At 39.9% G+C, this 19,147-nt stretch overlaps 2 protein-coding genes across 2 annotated transcripts; both read right to left on the bottom strand.

Moving 5' to 3' along the window:
• Window positions 1–531: 531 nt before the first annotated feature.
• Window positions 532–3,494, bottom strand: tigarb (TP53 induced glycolysis regulatory phosphatase b). The gene is made up of 6 exons (XM_087785743.1): window positions 3,431–3,494; window positions 3,182–3,219; window positions 2,928–3,049; window positions 1,485–1,562; window positions 1,288–1,398; window positions 532–1,210 (listed from the first exon to the last, which is right to left on the bottom strand). Exons 1-6 carry the CDS (start codon window positions 3,460–3,462, stop codon window positions 806–808), a joined length of 786 nt encoding a protein of 261 aa, XP_087641869.1. The 5' UTR covers window positions 3,463–3,494; the 3' UTR covers window positions 532–805.
• Window positions 3,495–5,336: 1,842 nt separating this feature from the next.
• On the bottom strand, window positions 5,337–16,705 carry LOC148083405 (G1/S-specific cyclin-D2-like). Its single transcript, XM_087786619.1, has 5 exons — window positions 16,336–16,705; window positions 15,604–15,819; window positions 12,938–13,097; window positions 9,609–9,757; window positions 5,337–7,218 (listed from the first exon to the last, which is right to left on the bottom strand). Exons 1-5 carry the CDS (start codon window positions 16,528–16,530, stop codon window positions 7,054–7,056), a joined length of 885 nt encoding a protein of 294 aa, XP_087642745.1. The 5' UTR covers window positions 16,531–16,705; the 3' UTR covers window positions 5,337–7,053.
• Between the last annotated feature and the right edge of the window lie 2,442 nt (window positions 16,706–19,147).

Here is a 19,147-nt window from a genome sequence, read left to right as displayed (position 1 = left end):
TTATTACGAGATTAAAGTCATAGGTAAATACTTTATAACAAGATTAAACTCATAGGAAAATACCACATTAAGAGATTAAAGTCGTAGGAAAAATGATTTATAACGAGACTAAATACATAGGAAAATACGTCATTAAAAGATTGAAGTTGTATTAAAATAGAGCACCTTTGTCAAAAATGAGCAACGTTAAGCATCTTGAGGTTTATTTTGGGATCAGATTTACAAAAAAGGAAGTCCTCGATCTTTTGGCACATCAGCATCAAATTATCGTCAGTATAAGAACTATTAAAAGAATATGCAAGAGACTGTTTATTCTGCAGAAAGAACCTCACTACTACTCCGTCGTAGTTTTTGAGCTTTTATTGCTCATGAAAAGTGTATTTTATTTTACAGTATTTTTCAAAAATCTTGTTGTACATATGATGGAAAGAGAATGTTTCATTTATCCTCCATCCATTTGTATTATTTGCTATTAATGATTACATTTGTGTAGATATTTCTATTGATAAACTGCAGTTTAATGTTGAAATTATTAATAAAAAATAAAAAAAAGATAACATGGCATTAATAATAACAACACTCGATATAATCTTTAGTCAAAAACGTGAGTTTATTTCAGTGACAAACGTTTAAATAAGAGCTGTTGCTGATATTGCACATTCCATAATATAAACTGAAAAGTTCTAACAAAAAAAAAACATTCTTGTGTTTTCAGACTGGAGGACAGCACGTCAATAAAAATAACAAATGTTCACACATAGATTACTGACCCTGTAAACAAGTGTTGATATGTCCCTGGTGCCCTTCACTCGGCAGCAGACAGCTGGTCCAGGTGACCCTTCCTGCTCACGAAAACACAGCGAGCCGCGTCCAGGACGGGCTTGGACTCCGATTGGCCGACGCTGAGAACGAAGCGACTGATTCCCGTGTTTGGACACGGCGACAGCAGCTGCGACATTCTGGCCCCGGAGGGCAGCGAACAGTTCAGGTCCTCGATCAGGTGTTTGACGGCCACCCGGATGTAGGCGCCGTGACTCACCAGCAGCACGTGGACCGGGACGCCCCGGAGGCCGTCGTCAGGGAAACCGGCGGGATCTTCTTCCGGGTCGACCGAGGCCGAGTCTCCTGAAGCGTCCGACGCCGTCTGGCCGTGAACGTCCAACAGTTGTCTGAACAGACTTTTGAGGAATTTTTTAAATCGCATTAAAACCTGGAACATAAAGAGGGTTTTTAAAGCAAGTGTCTTTAAAATGATGTTTTATATAAAATACAACTGTTGTGACTCACCTGGTCCAGGGTCTCGCCCCCTGGTGGAGTGTATTGTCGAACCGACTGACCCGAGGCGTTCGCCATGTTCTTCATGTCCTCCTTCGGACGCCCCTCAGCGACACCGAAGCTCTGTCCGGATGAAAAGTCAGAAGCTTTTATGACGAAAGTTATTATTATTATTATTATTATTTATTTTTAATTGTCGTCGGTCTCACCCTCTCTCTCAGCAGCGGCTCCAGAACCATCTCAGCGCCGGAGCAGACGTTGTTGTTCCTCAGGAGGAGTTCCGCGGTCTGAGGAGTCCATTTACAAGTTGATAAAAGTGTCAAAAAACGTTCCTTCCTGTAATGTTGTTGATGACACGCACACAACTGAACCCTTAGAAGTGAGACTTAACTTCTTGTCACTTTAATGAACCTCAGGTGACACTAAAGGTAAAAGAGATTTTAATTAGTTTAAGATAATATCAAGATATTTCCTCACGGTACTCAGCACTGTATAAATATTTACAAAAATATTCATGCCGTTTGTTCATTTCTGTGTAGCAATTAAATATCCGCCCACTAGATGGCAGCAGTCACTATGTCCTGCGCAGCTTAAGGAAGAAAGATTGGAAGATATTTTTTTGCAAAGAGTTAAAATGCATCAAAATATTTTATAAAATTGAAACGGCAACAAATTAAGTTTGATCTTAATGTTTGAAACACATCAACAGTAACAACTAGTGTTGCGTTGATATTTTTGAATGAAAGTCTTTTTGAATGAATGGCTGATTCAAGATGTGTCGACGAGGCTTCATGAAACAGTTGATGAGGTATCATGATACAGTGCCTTCATTTAGAAAGGCCACTAGATGTCACTCTCAGTTTCGAAAATGATGCCAGGATTTATTGCTTAAGTAGATCAGAGCCAGATGTTATAAAGCAGAGAGTGAAATACACTGATTTAAAAAAAAGATGACCTTTAAACTACACCTTCAAAAAGACGAATGATGAACCTTGTTTAGGGGAAAAATGGATATTTTCCGCTCTGTACATTCAGGAAACAAATAGATTTTATGTATGACTGTATCCACATGACTATTTGTTTATCACGCTGTGATTCACTCATTGTTACTGGAATCGGTTTTTCTTTTCTCTGATATAGTCTCACTTTAACTGTTAGGTGTCTTGAGATAAATTTACTGTCAGTTTCTGTGTTCTTAATGTTTTACACATTAAAAAAAATTAATCAGGAAACTTGAAACATCGTTGCAGGAGTTAGCTTTAAAACCTTATTAATATTATTATTATATTATTATTATATTCAGGGGTTACTGAACTAGCATCCCTGCTCATAACACAACATTAAACAATAAATAACTGTGTTAAAATGTATAAATCAAGGGCTAATGAAACTTCATCAAGGGCTACTTATATAGCTTACGCACATGTCTACAGATTCACCCTTTTAACAAATCTTTGTGTGCGTCGGGTTGATTGTTAAAGCAGTAGTTTTGTCTTCAATACATCTCTTGTCATACGCAGAGAAGTATCTTAGACCCGCCGCTGTAAAGAAACAACTTCAGCCCAGAGACGAGTCTAAACTTGATCCACGACACACACGAGCCGTGAATCTACAAATTTGACTCGAAAAAAAAAGGTGTGGGAGTCGTTTACCTGGACCGTCCTCTGCAGGTCACTGACGTAGACGTGCTGGAAGTTGAGCTCAGACAGATACTGACCTACGGCCTCACCCTGCTGAACCCCGACCTCTGACAGAGTCGTGTCCACGCCCTGACCTGAGACACACACACACACACACACACACACACCATCATAAAAGTGTGAATCACCAACATGACAGTGTTACAAAGACATGATAACAAGAATCCAATGGTGTATTAGTTCTGAAGAGATTCAAACACACGCACCTTGCAGCAGCTTGTCCCTGTTATACTGCGTCTCTCCACTGTGAACACACACACACACACACACACACACACACACACACACACACACACACACACACACACACACACACACGTTATTAACAGGAACAACAGTGAAGTGTGTTTGACGGACAAGCTTCTTGACTCACAACAACCACAACATGTCCTGGATCTACACACGTGTATGTTTACATAAATAAAAACACAGTATTTATTATTATAAGGACTTACTGTCTCACGAGCGTCAGGCTGAACGTCAACATGTTCAATGACGACTGACTGTCGGCGAAGTAACACAACGAGCGGCAGCAGTTTGGTCACGTGATCACCGGTGAGGTGACGTCACGCGTCAACGTCAACGTGGTATTTACGCTCGTCTCTTCAAATCTGCCTCACTCGTAAAAATAATTAATTAAAAAACATTTGGATCTTTGGGGAATTTATAAAACTGAAAATATACGCGATTTTCGTTGACGCTAAATATTATTTTCACTTTTGTCAGCAGTGCCTACAACGCCACTAGATGTCAGTATTGTATCACTTTTGCAGTGAGTCTCATGGCGGATAACACAACTTTTAATGTTTATTAATCATAATAATAATAATTATAATAATCTCTATTTATATAGCGCCTTTCTAGACCAGGGTCACAAGGCGCTTTGACAGCCATTCACACACATATATATATATATAATTCATTCTCAAGTTCCGCATTATTTAATTAGTGTGTTTAGTCAGTTTTATTGTATGCCATATTCAGCATCTTTATGTACAGACAACGTTTTCACAAGTGACATCACTGAAACAAAAATAAGGTCGTATTTATACCCCGACGAAATGTAAACGTAGAAGGGAAGGTTTTAAACTGCGCTGTTGTGAAAGTGTGTTTCCCCTCTGGGGATGAATAAAGCTTTTCTATTCTTTTCTATTCTTTTGCGAAAATATAATAAACATTAAACGTTTTTTTAACGTTGAATACTATTTATTTTTACAAAACATAAAAACACATTTATTGCGACACACTTCAAGCTTCATGACACACAATGATGTTTGAAAACGCTCCAGATATATTCCATCATTGTATTTACATTTGGATTTTTCGTGGCATTATTTCAACAATGATTACATTTTCTTGGTTTGACCGCTAGATGGCGCCATTTCATCAACTGGTTGTCGTTACCCTAGGTAGGATCATGATGATACGCTTATCATTTGAACCGATTGTTGTCATTTACAGTAGAATTGTCGTTTAAGTCAGTAAGATGTGCAGTTTAAACTTCTTTCACAATTTTTAAAATGTTTATATTTAATTAAGTCTCACAAATAAATGAAAATGTATTTAACTGTTCCGTTGCTGAATGAGAACTGGTTGATATTGTTAAATCATGTTCCACAGGATTGTATCCAAAGATAGTTAAAAATCAGCAACGCAGACTGATAAATATGGGAAACTCCAGCTCCCGTTTGAAGGGACTTTCTCACTGCCACATGATGCATGTTTCAGAGACAGTAGCTCTGATAACAAAGACCGGAAGCAGACTTGGAAGAATCAAAGATGGCTCCGGTTTTCAATGGCAGTGATCAGGAAGGACAGGATTAGAAAGAAGAGCAGTTCATGGAAAAATTCAGAGACAATTTAGGGACACGTGGAGAAGAGACTTCAATGTCAGGCACTGTGCTGCAAACAATCGACAAGATACAAGCCAGTCATGGGTGTTTTTTTTAGCCAATTTATTGAGAAATTGATGAGGTACACTGTGGTTGCTCACGGGGCAGAGTGAAGTTTGGAATAACAACCACACTGAAAAACAACATTTTGATGGTTTCACCGAAAATGGTACCTCACACCAGTGTTTGTTTTTTTTGTTTTATTTTCCAACATGTTTAAATAAACAATTAATGCAACCAGGTGTGGATTTTTCAGACAGCTCAAAAGGAATCTTGCTGGCAGACTTTTTGCATTTAAAGAGAAAAAGCACCGAGCTCCAACCCTCTCTCCATAGAAAGAATAAAATAAACCCGTCCAAAAAAATGTTAGAGTGAAGGTGAGTGTGATGAGGTAATGCGAGGCGGGATCCCGCTCTTTTTTTATCCAATTAACCTGAGGTACACAAACATGACGAAAGAAGCAGCAAGAAAATGTTGAGATATATATATATACATATATATACGATTACACATGAAGAGAATAAGAAGGATGACAAGAACTTCCAGTCCTGCACCAAACTGTCCACTCCAGAACACACATGCAGAAAAAAAAAAAAAAAAAAAAAAAGCAATGACTTGTTACATTTACAAAATTTATATCATAGCAGCACACGAGTGGATCACAATAAGGCATCTTTGTGTAAGACTAGAAAAGTAAATAACGCTTCATAGCAGCAAGAAAATGATGTGTCCAATCGATTTGGATTTCTGTTACACAAAAAAAACATTTACATTTTTTAAAGCACTTAAAGACTTTTTTTTTTTGGTTTCTGCACAACTAAACAAATCCAGACACAGCTTAGGCACAAAGTTCAAACAGATTTCTGTTCATGCGCAAACGTGGTTTATACATTTTATCATTACATAAACCCCCTAACCATGTGTATAATCGAAGTCTTCTGGTCAGAGAGCAATTTTACAAACAAATGAGAGAGAGTGAGAGACAGGGAGAAAGAAAAAAAAACCCAACACAAAACAAGTAATTGAAGGAACTATTTGGAAGGTTCGGGAATGGATTAACAAAAATTCAAGTATGATTAAATATAGACACGGAATTTTAAACAAATTCTAAGTCTGACTTGGCTTTTCTTGATGAACATACCAAGAGAAAATGAAATATTCTAAGATCACCTGTCGGGCAGCAGCTTTCAAGGTGTCATGTATAAACCCCCCCACGGGAATCCAGCCCTCAAATAAAAAAAAAGAAAAAAGAAATAAAATAATTTAAACAAAAAAAAAGGAAAAAAAAAAAAAAACACCCTAAAAACCCACTGAATTCTCCCCGACAACAACAATCCCCTTTCCATTGTGAAGGAGTGTGTTTTAAAAGTGCATCAACATTGTTCCTATCAACTCCTGCCTGCAATTCCGATGGATCGAACAGGCGAGAAGGCGGGAAGCCGTTCACATCCCCCCCCCCCCCAACCCCTGTGTCGTCTCACACAGAAGCCAAATGTTACGTAGCTTAAAAAGATCCTCCTCCGAGTTCAGACCCTCACACTGTCCATCTTGCACTTGCTTTACCTTTACAACTGGTTCCAGTCCAACGCTGGAGCGAACATCCACCACACAAACGACTCGACGCTCGTGGAGCCAACACACACTCGTGTTGCGTTCTAACACCTACAAACAGAACCTTCTCAAACCTTCTGCCCCGTGTGAGCGGGCCCAGCCCACTCCTGGGCATAAAACAGTAGCAGGGCTTCACGTGCACAGCGTGACGGCTGGAGGCCGCAGCCTAGTCTGCTTTGAATCTCGGTTCAAACGCCATGTAATGTGGAATCAACATCACAAGACGACGATGAACGACAACCGAGGGGGGGAAACGCCCCAAAATCTGAACTTCTTAAGATGGAAAAATAACTACATACAGCTAAATATACCTTAAATCAATGCGATTCTACTAGGTGGTATCAAAAGAAATATATATATTTAATATAATAATGCTATTTCTCTTCAAGTATGAAAATATATTCAGGTTTGGGAAACCTAAAGGCACTATCAAGTTTCAACAGCAATCATCTTAAATACCTTTGTCTGATTACATATAAACGTGTATGTCTGGGGGTGTCAGGCGGGTCTCGGTCCGAGAACTTTTACATATATGGTCCGTCAGTTCCTGGGCGAGACGTCCGGGTCACCCGCGCTCACAAGTCGACGTCGCGTACGTCCGTCGGGGTGCTGGACTGGTCCTGCTGCTCCCGGGCCTTGTTGCCGGCGCCGACCCCAGACTCCTGCCCGAAGTTCTGACCCTGCTGCAGACTGGCGGTCAGCACGCGCTCGATCTGCTCCTGGCACGCCCTCAAACAGTCCTGCCAGAGAGAGGAAAACACGAGTCAGCCTTTTGTGAGTCCCGGCAGATCCGCGAGCACCTGAGCAACAGACGGTCGGGAACAGAACTCGCACTATGACGAGTGGCTTTGCTTCGCATGCACAAAATACCGATAGGGACTTCAAAGTGAAGTCTTAAAAGTCTTGAGGTAGGTGGTCCCGTCTGCATCGGGACCGGGAACAATGAGTACCAGTGCACGCTAATACCAACACTGTGCCGGGGTTGTTGTGGGCCCGGCACAGGGGACTACAGAGAACCTTTGAGGTTCGATGGAAGATATGAAGAGTGGCCACTGATGGGAACAGAAATCTCTTGACTGTCTTTTCCTCTGGGGTTTACAGTGTGGTCAAGTCACAAGGGAAGTCAAGAGGACACGACTCTGACCGGCTGCCCTCCGGCTCGCCGCGCCGAGGTGAAGAAGAACAACTTTGGGACCCGAGGACCGGATGTTTAGGCACAAGTCTTTTCACAGATGACGCAGGAGTTGCGATGGGAGATGTGGGAGGTCTGCCGCAGCCAGTTGGCTGCGCGGCGCTGAAAGAATGCTCTGCGGCTCGCGGAGGGGCCGGCGCGTCTTTGAAAACGTATGGATAATTGGAACCCGATGAGCTGCAGTCGCAGCGCCTGTTGTGACGGCTGCCTTTTGTGGGGCCCGCGTTCCCCCAGCAACACCACCACAAGGCTCAGAGGCAACCGTGTTGCCCCTCTGAATTATTGGCTGCAGCCTTTGGAGGATTTGCAGGCTCACGGACTGATCGTCTGGTGTCACAAGATACAGTGACAGTGAGCACACACAGAGTGCATGTGGTTTACAGAAAGGCTTTAATTACTTTGTAAGCTTCACTTTTTTACCAAGCCTTGGCGATACGGCACAAAATTCATATCACAATACATCGCCGTCTAGAACAGTATTGAATCCACTTCCTGTACATAAAACAACATTAAACCAAGTATAACATAATGATGAATATTTCTGGATGCCTCTTAAAAAAAGGGTACCCAAATTCACATCATTTAACAGCTAATACATTTTGCAACAGCAAAGATGTTGACACGTTGAAGTACATCTTAACTCAGTCAAATTTGAATGCATGTACATTTATTTGTTTCAAAAACAAGTACAATTTTTCATTTGGGAGTCGGAGAATAGATTATTGTATGTCCAAAATTAAAGTTTGGTTATAATTTCTCCTGACCACGTAGGCAATTCAGATGATTCTCTTTATTAAGCATAAGTGAAAATTAAAAACAAAATCTTTATTTGAAGTCTAACCTACAACAACCATGAATAGTTAAATCAGTGTTAAACTATATCTGTCTCTTAACCGACCATCTTGGGTGTCAACTCACCCACAGTGTATAAGTTTAGTATTCATAGTTTGGATTTTATTTACAGTAAACACTCATTAATGAGCCTTTAAGAAACTATGTGTTGACAAGACCTCATAAAATGTCTGTTGAGGTATCACGATACAGTGTCTTCATTTTGAAAGACCACTAGATGGCACTCTCTGCTTTGTAATCTTTGTCTCTGACTGACCAATTCAATGAAACCCAACATAATTTTCAAAGTTTTTAGTGTTGTAATCAAACTTCCGTCTGCTAGATGGCATTACGTCCTCTACATACAATCAAGTAATTTAAGGAACATTGCAATCCTGCCAGATCCCAGGGAACGACTTAGGATGAGAGGATACAGTTTGCACCAGCAGCGTTTTAAAGTGGATATTTGGACGTGAAAGCAGGACAGAAAGGACAAATGAAATCAGTTAAGAATTCACCAAGAGTCTGTAAATTCTGCAACACCAGAGTCAAGTACTCTGAAAATACTGCAAATATACCCTTGTTAATAATACATCTCAATACATTGTGTTTCCCATGTATCATGAAATGCAACTCATCACCAGATTCTTGCCAACATACAAGGCTCATCATGACTAACCAAGACATCACGAGTCAGCAGATTGACCATGTGCATTCATGTCATGTTACTGTGGCCTGTTGACAAGAACATCTTAAAACCCATCTCGACTGTGAAGGGAGCAGGTTTAAAAAGTGTAGCAGATTCCTCAAAAACAACCTTCATCTTCAGGGACCCTTTAGCTCATGCTGAACATCAACCAGGAGGGGCCCATTGCTAAAGAGGCGGCCATGTGAAGAAATTGCATGTGTACAACCACAAAAATGTGAGCTCCGAGTTTCAAGAAGATATTCCATCTGCCACTGCCCTTTATAGCAGCAGTCTGGCTCCCCAAGCAAAAAGCCAAGCGCTTCCTCTTGCTCTCCATCAAAGTAAATCGCTTCAATGTGCCACCAGTCAGCCCTTGTTTACTGAGCACTCTTATGTTAACCTGATGTCTAAATACGTACCACCTCCGTGTTGGTGATCTTCGCCAGCAGGACAGTCAGGTTGTCTCTACTCAGTCTTTGGTCGGCGTGGTCCAGCTGCAGACCGCAGATGGCGGCCCCCATGCTGCCGCTGGCGATCATGGAAGGAGGGTTCATAGCCAGACGGTCATCTGAAAGACATCGAGTACAAGTATGGTTATGGAGACTGATAGAAGAGAGAGGTGAAAACATCTAAGGCACGTCAAAAGGTCCAGAGCTGAACGTTTTCCCACAGTCTGTAAAGGAGGCTCGGTGGAAGTTGGAGCTCTGATTAGAAAAGCAGAGTCCTCCCACTCGCACAGTAGAGCTCCAAGTATGACTCGGTACAGTCTTAAGTGACTGCAGACATGCGGAGTGGGAGGCGGAAGAGGAGACAGAGATGGAGAAGACAACATTTAACACCTCCACAGAGACTAAATTGCTTTCATATGCCCATTTGTGCATGATCCCAGACCCCTCATTTTAGCTCACAGAAAAACTTTGATTTAGACCCTCTTATTTTGTCAAAGAGTTGCATAATTTCTTTCTACGGTTTGTCCAGAGTGCTCTTATTTCTTTGGGTGGTATCTGCAAAGTCAGTATACAGTAGACCCATGTTGCCCAAAGTTGTTTTATGAAACCTGTTGAAGCAGAGCTGCAACAAGCATCTCCCATATAGTCAGTTTCACTTCAGAGATCGTTTTTAAAATGCATACATTTTACCAGAAATTAACAAGGAAGGAATGTCGAATGTCAACTAGTCACCGATGACACGTCAGACATTTTTTACTTGAGCTTTCTAGGAATTTTGTCATGACCATTATCTACGATCTCATTGTGTGTGGGGAGTTGGCAAATGTGTGCCCTCGTTCGAGAAGAAGCACAGAAGCTGTCCGACACTGATAACAGCATCAGAAAAAACAGCTGCACATCTCATTATAAAGCATTGAACCAACACTTCTAGACTCTTGAGAGGCAGCACAAAGAGTCTTGTGAAACAATAGTGACATCCAACTGCCATCAAAAGCATCTGCTGCGTCACCATCTTTGACTGAGCTCATTCATCTGTTGGCGACAGCAGCTCAGCCTCCTGATCCAGCAGAACATTTAGTGGCTCTGAGAAACCTATGGAAGATTGACTACTAACTTGTGGTGCACAGTTATTGTAACTTTTGAATGAAATTATTTTCTGGGGAACCGTGTCAATGAGCTGTACAATTTAAATGAGTTAAAAAAAATTAACCCCTTGAATATGAATCAGTTGCTTAAAGAATAAAAGAAATTCATTGAAAATAAATTATGAGCCCATGATGGTTCTGAACATACGATTCCTAGTTCTGTCCAGGATATGAAAATATTAGCAGGATCCCATGGATAGGCCTGAGGAATGCCGTGGAAAGAAGAGGCCAGAGGGGAGATCTGAGTTTGTCATTCTCCAGAACCTCTGAAGTTTATTTTGGACATGAGGCTAAGATGGGAGGGAGGAAGGAAGGTCGTTGGATCAGTGTCCTGACTTTTCAAACCAGGAAGTTTCTCTGTCACCAAACAATACCGGGAAAGAACCAGAGCAGTCTGGAAAACGACGTCTTTGCAAAAAGGCTATTGTGATCAAAATAAAGATGATTCACAATGAGAGTTTAAGCGCGTTTGTTCATATATTTGTCATGCAAAGTTGTTAGCAGCAACTTCTGCTGTACCTTTTGATGTAAAAACCACCACTTTAAAAGCCATTTTCTTTCATTTTTAAATACAAGTTAGGTATGCAACAGGAACAACAGTCACGTGAATAATAATATGAAGTGATCCACCATAACTTGTATTCTTTCTGAGAAAGCAGAACAATTTCCATCTGCCTAACATGATATATTGACCATGTCGGTTTCATATCCGCTGCTGATATTGTGGCTTAAACAAGACGAAAATCACCACAACATCTACAACACAGCAGGCATGAGATGATGAGGTCATAGATGCAGTAACAAGCCTCTTTCATTGAGAAAGTTTAGCCACACAGGGAACTGGGGAAGTCATGTGACATATGGGAACAGTATTGAATCTGTGAATGGAAGCCTCACTTCACACAGCATTATTTCAGAGCCTGTAGTCTTTGCAGAAAACGCTGCAAACTACAATAAAAAAAGTGTACAGACGTATAAAATCAATTGAGTGAGACCATTAATGGACAGCAATAGCCCTATTTGGTTGAGGTAAATGCCCTGCATTACCATTACACTACTGCTGGAAGTGACGTTCTGTGACACTTGGGGATAATGGCTGCTTTGGGACTTACTGAAATGTCATGAAGGCGCCTAAAGTAAGAGGAGTTACACTTTAAAACCACGCAAAAATGCATCTCCCACAGTTCCAGGCGACCAGGGTAGAGAGAAGTTGAATCAGTAAAGACCTACTTCAGGTAAAAAGGATAACCGTGAAAGGGGGCAGCCGGCAGGAGATGAGGAATAGGTCAAATGACTCATGACGGGAGCGCCAAGCTAGATAAGATGACATACAAATTTCCACCAGTGTTGGTTATAGTGGTTTGGTGACTCATGGACTACACCTTGCAACAACACAAAACAATCTGAATAGACAAAAGGTCATTTTATCTGACATGAGGAAGAGTATTATAGATTCTGTTGCAGCCCAGTCTCTGGTCATTGTGGATATCAAGACCAAATTTTCCTTTAGTCACTGAGAGAGCCCCTTGATACGCATTGAATAGATTGTCATTTTTGTGTTTCAATTTCATCTTTATGAAGTGTAACAGAAACGGCAAGCCATCAGTTTAAACATGCATCTTTTCTCTGCTCTTTCTACGCGATATTGCACTACTCAATGTCATACAACCTTAGAGATACAGTACCAGTTGTGCCCTTGGCTAGCATGATGTCAATGCTATGAGGGATTCAACATCAACTTCCTACTCAAATTATTATTTTTAATCATAATAATTTGCACTTCAAACTTTGCACACAGAATTGTTGTAATCTGTTGATCTCAGAATTGTCGTAGACTGGAGACCGAGTTCATTCATCAAGTGTTCAGCTGAGAACTAGAAAAGCTAATCTTGCATCAAAGAAGAAATCTGAAGAATGAAATCTTTTTTTAAAAAAAACACATTTTTGAATCCGTACAAGAACTACAAGCTTAAGAAAGTGGATGAAAAGTGGAGTCAGAGACTGTTGTGACAAGAAGTGGGTCAGACTCACAGATGACTCACAACGGGAGCATATTTGTGTGTGTGGGAAGAATCTGGTGGATGTGGGAAGAAAAGCAGCAACGCCTGGAGGTTTTACGAGCTGAAAAAAAGGAAAAAAAAAGGTTTGCATTACCTGTGGCACAGAGGGCGATGAATGTCTGCGTGTGCTTGCGGACGAGGGCCAGCTTGTCTTGAGGAAGGGGCAGGCTGAGAATAATGTGCTCGATAAAATCATTGGGGATGACTGAAGCCATGTTCCACTTCAACTTGCCAAGCACGACCAGTTCCCAGTCCTGAAAGACAGACAGAAACTATTAAATATAGTTAAGGTTTAAAAAAAAAAATATTGGAAGAAAAAAACCTCTCTGTCAGAGGGTGTGACCACAAAATGCCATGGTGGCAAAGGCCATGAACACAGATAAGGACATCGTTGTCAACCCAGCAACATGTTCCCTCTTAATAACTATCCTCACTGTATCTTATTATGTGCATGCCTTTCTCATTCCTAGCATCCTTTGTGTTTTAATCATCACGCCATGTGACAAAGCTCGCTGCTCATAGGTCCTGCTGATGAGACGAGTCACTACTTCCTTCCGGTCACAAGCCTCATGCAGCTTTAGTGCCTCGTCAACTCTTCCAACTCACCACAAGTCAGAACACAAGACACTCTTTATGAAGTTGTTATTTTATAGCACGTCTGGTATTTCATACATACGGCCATGGAGCTGTCACAAGCATGACAGGCCAGACAAATAAAATAATACAATAATTTGATATGGGCAAGATTTATGAGTCACAATTGTAACCGTCTTCATAAGATAATAACTACTTTCTTTGCAACATTTAATTAAATGTAAATCCCAACTAAACATGTTTTTCTACACACTTTTCATACACTAAATACAGCTTCTTTAGAGAAATTCCTTGAAAGTCAGCCATAAATCAATGGAGAGAGTCATCTTAGGAATATGGTGGACTTCGAAAGTATGTAGCAAATGTAAACGTCTGTCCTTAGAAGTGTAACAGTGAAATAGGCAGGTCCAATATTTGGCTGAAAACCCCCACACAAAAACGCGTGACAATAATGGTGCAGTTGCTATGGTGGTAAACACAGAAATCCATGATTTCTACTTTCATATGCCTCCATTCATACAATGAAATGGATTTATTTGAGAGACATGATCCCTTACAGATAAACTTTCACATTTGTTACTACAGTAACCGTTGGATGTTCAAAGAATTCTGCCATCACTAGTAAAACACGCAACAACTTTTTAGTTAGATAACCATATCAAGCAAGCATGCAAACGACGATATGCATTGAAGATCTCTGATATGAGTTTGAACAGCAGAGCATCAGGTTTAACAACTACTGTGGTTAAATATTTTAAGTGCGTGTGTGTGGTTAAATTAAGTGCAAGTTTTGCACTTAGAGTGCCACCTATTTTAAACAGATTTTGAGGTAATGGACAGCGAATATATACTATTAAACGTTTCATTGGATTATACTTTTAATCAAATCTCCTGACCTTTGACAGTCAAGGTAGACTTATATCCCAGTTAATCATGGGAAAAATGGCCCACTTTTGTCAGTACCTTACTTGCCACACACATGCTTGTATTTAAACTTTTCTCGCCTATGGGGACGCTGCTTAGCAGGGTGGAGGTTGTGTGCTCACTTCCTGGACAGCTGCTAGAGCATATTACTTCTCTCCTCCAGCTGAGGAACCAGCAGTGGTGCACTCAAAATATATTTGCCTGACTCTTGCTGCCTTCCCTGTATATCCTGTGAGGATATCCAGGAATCTGGAGGCCTGAGACAATATAGAGGATCAAATGCAATATCCCTAAACAGCTACGGGCTAAAAACAATGGGATGTGAAGAGAGCAGATGGAGACAATTGGTTGTTACCAAGAGTGTTAGCGGTTTAGGCACATTAATTACTGCTATTAAAGAATCACTTAACAAACATTCTTTTACTCCAACAAGTATTTCCAACAGTGATTATATACAGCAGCTAAACAAGTAAAAATAACTCAAAGATTTTCCATGACATTTTTGTCATCTTTGGGGAACAACAATTGTATAAGGACTTGAGTATATACACTCGCTTAATCGAATTACACTAACAAAGAAGCATGCAAGTGTTGATATATATATACATACTTCAAGATTGGAATGGAGTGCCACACTCCTTTTAAAGCCCTTTGAACTACATCAGACTAAATAACATCCAATAGTTAAACTTATTTTATGGTTATTGGGTTGTATGAGAAATTATCCCCATACAACACAGTAAAAGTGCAAACTTCTTTGTGGAGTCTTCATTTCCTCTCTATGCAGGCCTGCATATGTGGCTTCCTCTGTTTCATTGTGAGTCTACACATTAAAACAACTACCTCAAAAATGTACATTTCACAGCTATAAGAATGAAAATGTGTTTTTTATTATTGTCAAATTATAAGTTGGATTTCTGTTGCAACCAAATTCCCTATAATTTCATTTTAAGAAAACCTTCGTTGAAGATCTTCTTAAATACTTGGAATTGTTTATCAGAAGTCTTGCTCAAAAGGTTTTTAGTTGCGAGCCTCGTTGTATGGCACTAGGTGGCATCACACCCCTCTCTGCCATGAATCCCAAATAAAAGATGATGTGGTTGCATTATGAAAGCAAAGGGATAATGGGATACTTCCTGTAAAACAAAACTTAGTTATTGAGCTACAATATGATCCCAATAATTAGATATCACATGCCTCCATCTCTGGAAAAAAAATAACCATTCTGTTTATTGTTCTTACCAGCAGTTCCCGTGGTGTGATGGAGTTGTCTGTGTACATGCAGAGTTTCTCTGCTAATATAGGCCTGCTGTCCTTTAGTTTGGAGGCCAAAAACATACAAACAGCCGCAAGCAGCTGCAGGTAACTCTTTCTGGTGGGCATCACTGCTAAAAACCGGTCCATATAGTTAATGGCTAATGGGAAGACATCCTCGTTACACTTGGCCTCTTCACACACCTGGAAACAAAAACAAAAAAAAGGTTGTTTAACCTAAAATAATGCAACTATACTAGCATGGATTGCGGTTTTATAACTAAAAAAAACAACAACTATGAATTAGGATTATAAATTATAATAAAATGGGGAGAAACGAATTCATGTCCTTGCAGCAAAATGAAACGAATCAAGCTTTTTTTTAATTTTTAATAGTTTGACGCATAAAGATGACATCAAGGAAAGGTTTATGTCTAAGTGGAAAAGGGTCACGTGTCCTTTTGTGAATCTGGCTGACTAATTAGCAAGGCTAACTTTTAAGCTAAAGCTAATTCCACTTTTCTCGGTGCAGGAAATATCTCCCACGCCTTTGTTGAGTCATTCCTCTCTCGCTGCAAAGTAAAAAGACTTCAACTCGAACTCCTTCTATGTTGTTGTGCTAGTTTAAAATGATCATTTTGGTTTTTTTTAAACAATGAATGTGCAGAAAGAAAGTTAGCTTAAATGTTAGCCGGTTTATAAAAAAAAATAGCCACCAACCTCATGCATCCAGCCTGCGACCATCCGTCTCATGTAGGGCTGGATGTCTTTCTGGACCCGAGCGAAGTACGAACACTGAGGTAAGAACTGGTCCTCGATGGTTAGCAGACCCTGCAGGACTCTTCTGTCGCACAAGATGTTGGGGTCAGCCGGGGCTTTCAGCACTGTGTCCGACTCGCAGCAGTAAAGCTCCATGACGCTCCTTCTCCTCCCTCCTTATGTTTTGTCTCGCGTGTAGAGAAAAAAAAAAGTAGAAAAACAATAAATATGAAGACTACAAAGGAGAGTACGGAGGAGAGGAGGAGAAGCGGCGGCCGGGACGAAGCATGAGGCGGCGAGTTCTACAAACTGGTACTGGTTCTGCTGCCTTCGCCTGGCCGCAGCGTCTCTACTTCTGGATGTTCGCAGGCATGTTAGCTCTTTCCACATCCGGTTACGCACTTCGAAGTAAAAGACTGGAATGAAAGGAACGCGCTTCCTCAACACTGACTTCCGGTTTTTTCCCCTTCCAAATCAGAACAAAAAAAATGTCCAAGACTTAAACCGTTATAAATTAATTCGCTGGAATGATTGGTTTCACGAAGAGTCACAGAAATAAAAATGACTTCAATTCCTCGAGGCGTGTTAGTTAGAAATAGTAAGTAAGTAAGTAAGTAATTTTTATTTGTATAGCGCTTTTCCAGACCAGGGTCACAAGGCGCTTAAACAATCAAAACAATATTCAATAAAGTATATACTTTAAAGGTCAAGATAAAACTGATAACACAAAAGGAGTTCCAGAAAATCAAAGAAAAGCCTCAACAAATAAAAACGTCTTAAGATGTTTCTTAAATAGCAAGTATGTTGGAAATAAAATACTTCTTTGAGCAGCCTCAACAAACTTTGACAAGAAAATAATATTAATAATCAGCAAATACATAAATTGCCAACACTATTTATCCTACTTATAGTAACAGTTGTTTTTTTTTAATTTGAACACGTTTTTTTTATATTACGTTTGCGCTTGATGGATCTACTGACTCCTTCAAGAAACATCTTAGGACATTTTTATTTGTGCAGGCTTTTACTTGGTTTACTGGAATTCCTGTGTTTGTCTCGGTGTTATCTTGACCTTTTTATTATATATTTTTGGGTTTTATTTTGATTGCTTAAGCGCTTTGTGACCCTGGTCTGGAAAAGCGCTCAAAAAAATAAAAATTACTTACTTACTTATATATTCAGTTCAACCAGCAACTCTTCGTCTGGTTCTGCTTGAGGTTTCTGCCTTCTAAAAGGAAGTTTTTCCTCCTCGTTGTACACTCATTGTTGATTGGCTAGGATCTGTTTTTCTTTTCTCCAATATAGTCTTACTTAAACTGTAAATTGTGTTCTGATAACTTTGTTATGATATGACAATTTAAATAAGTAAAGTAAGTAAGTCATTTGTATTTATATATCGCTTTTCCAGACCAGGGTCACAAAGCGCTTAAACGAGTAAAACAATACTCAATAAAGTATATACTTAAAGGTCAAGATAATACTGAGAACAACACAGGAGTTCCAGAAAATTAAGTCATTTTCCAGTAGGGATCAAATACCAAAATAATAATTTTAATTAATCGAAATAGAATCAGAAAAAAAGGCTAAACAAAGGAAGTATTTAACTTGATGATTATTGATATTGATCCACATTAATTGGAGGGACACACATTCTGGAAAACCTTGTGGTGAGCAAGCAGATACTGAATTCCTGTCATTGTGGGAATACATTTAAAAACAGGATCAAAACCTGCTGGTAAATAGCAATGCTGCAGTTTCCTTGCAGGTTTAAAATAAAATAGTAGAGCGCAGGATTAGATCGGATACAGTGTTACACTCCAGATATCCTTTTAGAGCCGAGTGTCGATGACATGTTTGTCCATTTTCCCTTAAAAAAAAAAAACTTCCTGAAAAGGAAGTCCTTTTCGGATTCGTCATGCAAATCAGCAGAGAGTGCTTGTGCCGGATGTCTAAAAGTAATTGTTATTTTGTCCTTCAAAAACAGGATTTGTTATAACGGTGCACTTGAGTGCATAAGAGAGACAGTTTCAAAGGCCACTTGAGTTTTTCTTGCTAAACCAAAAGCGTGCAAGGAAATCTACACTGCAATGATTTCATTTATAAGAAAAAAAGCATGATGATCTTACGTAAAAAGGATTCTTTGTTCGTTTCAACAAATGTTTGTCTCGGTGGTTTCTGGTTCTTGTTGACTTTTCTATCCTTCTCTCCTCTTTTTAAGCACCACAGAAAATATATCACTGAATTGAACACTTGAAATTGACTACAGAAATTAATTTGATTTGCCATAATGATTAACGATCAAGTATATTTGGAAGTGCAGACTGTATCGAATCTGGTTCTTGGCGTAGGAATGAAAGAACTTACCGCATTCACCTCGGGCTGTTTATGCTTTTGTTTCTTTTTTATTTTCACAAAGACAAAGTTGAATAGTTAAGATGCCACAAAGATAGACTGTCCTATTATTTATTATTCCAAGGAAATATAATAGATTGGACCTGCTGAACAGGAAACAAATACCTGCCGTTGGTCTTGAAATTTTACCCAGAGTTATCGGCTGTGTGAAGATTTTGCCGTTTGCTCTATGTGACACAATGAGAGAGAAAGTTCGCAAAATGATAGTGAACGTGTGATGAATTCTCCTGCTATTTTTGTGATCTTCAAGCTGAATGAGTGAACTAAACCTCTCCTAACTGGAGCAACTGCCTGACCTCCTGCCCCTCCTCTATTTGCCTCTGAGGACCTGAATGAGATATGGAGTTTCATTGAGAAAAAA

This window comes from Callionymus lyra, chromosome 3 (assembly GCF_982586985.1).
Source record: "Callionymus lyra chromosome 3, fCalLyr1.hap1.1, whole genome shotgun sequence".
NCBI classification, from domain to species: domain Eukaryota; kingdom Metazoa; phylum Chordata; class Actinopteri; order Syngnathiformes; family Callionymidae; genus Callionymus; species Callionymus lyra.
The sequence above is the reverse complement of the archived record's forward strand: the minus strand, read 5'-3'. Positions and strand labels throughout refer to the sequence as shown.

Excerpts from the sequence above, each read along its gene's own strand:
- tigarb (XM_087785743.1), bottom strand. The coding sequence starts at position 3,462 with ATGTTGACGTTCAGCCTGACGCTCGTGAGACA. Across the intron at positions 3,050-3,181 it reads CAGGGACAAGCTGCTGCAAG|GTCAGGGCGTGGACACGACT; the intron begins GTGCGTGTGTTT and ends TGTGTGTCTCAG. Across the intron at positions 1,399-1,484 it reads AGCCGCTGCTGAGAGAGAGG|AGCTTCGGTGTCGCTGAGGG; the intron begins GTGAGACCGACG and ends TCATCCGGACAG.
- LOC148083405 (XM_087786619.1), bottom strand. The coding sequence starts at position 16,530 with ATGGAGCTTTACTGCTGCGAGTCGGACACAGTGCTGAAAGCCCCGGCT. Across the intron at positions 13,098-15,603 it reads TCACACCACGGGAACTGCTG|GACTGGGAACTGGTCGTGCT; the intron begins GTAAGAACAATA and ends TCTGTCTTTCAG. Across the intron at positions 7,219-9,608 it reads AGATCACCAACACGGAGGTG|GACTGTTTGAGGGCGTGCCA; the intron begins GTACGTATTTAG and ends TCTCTCTGGCAG.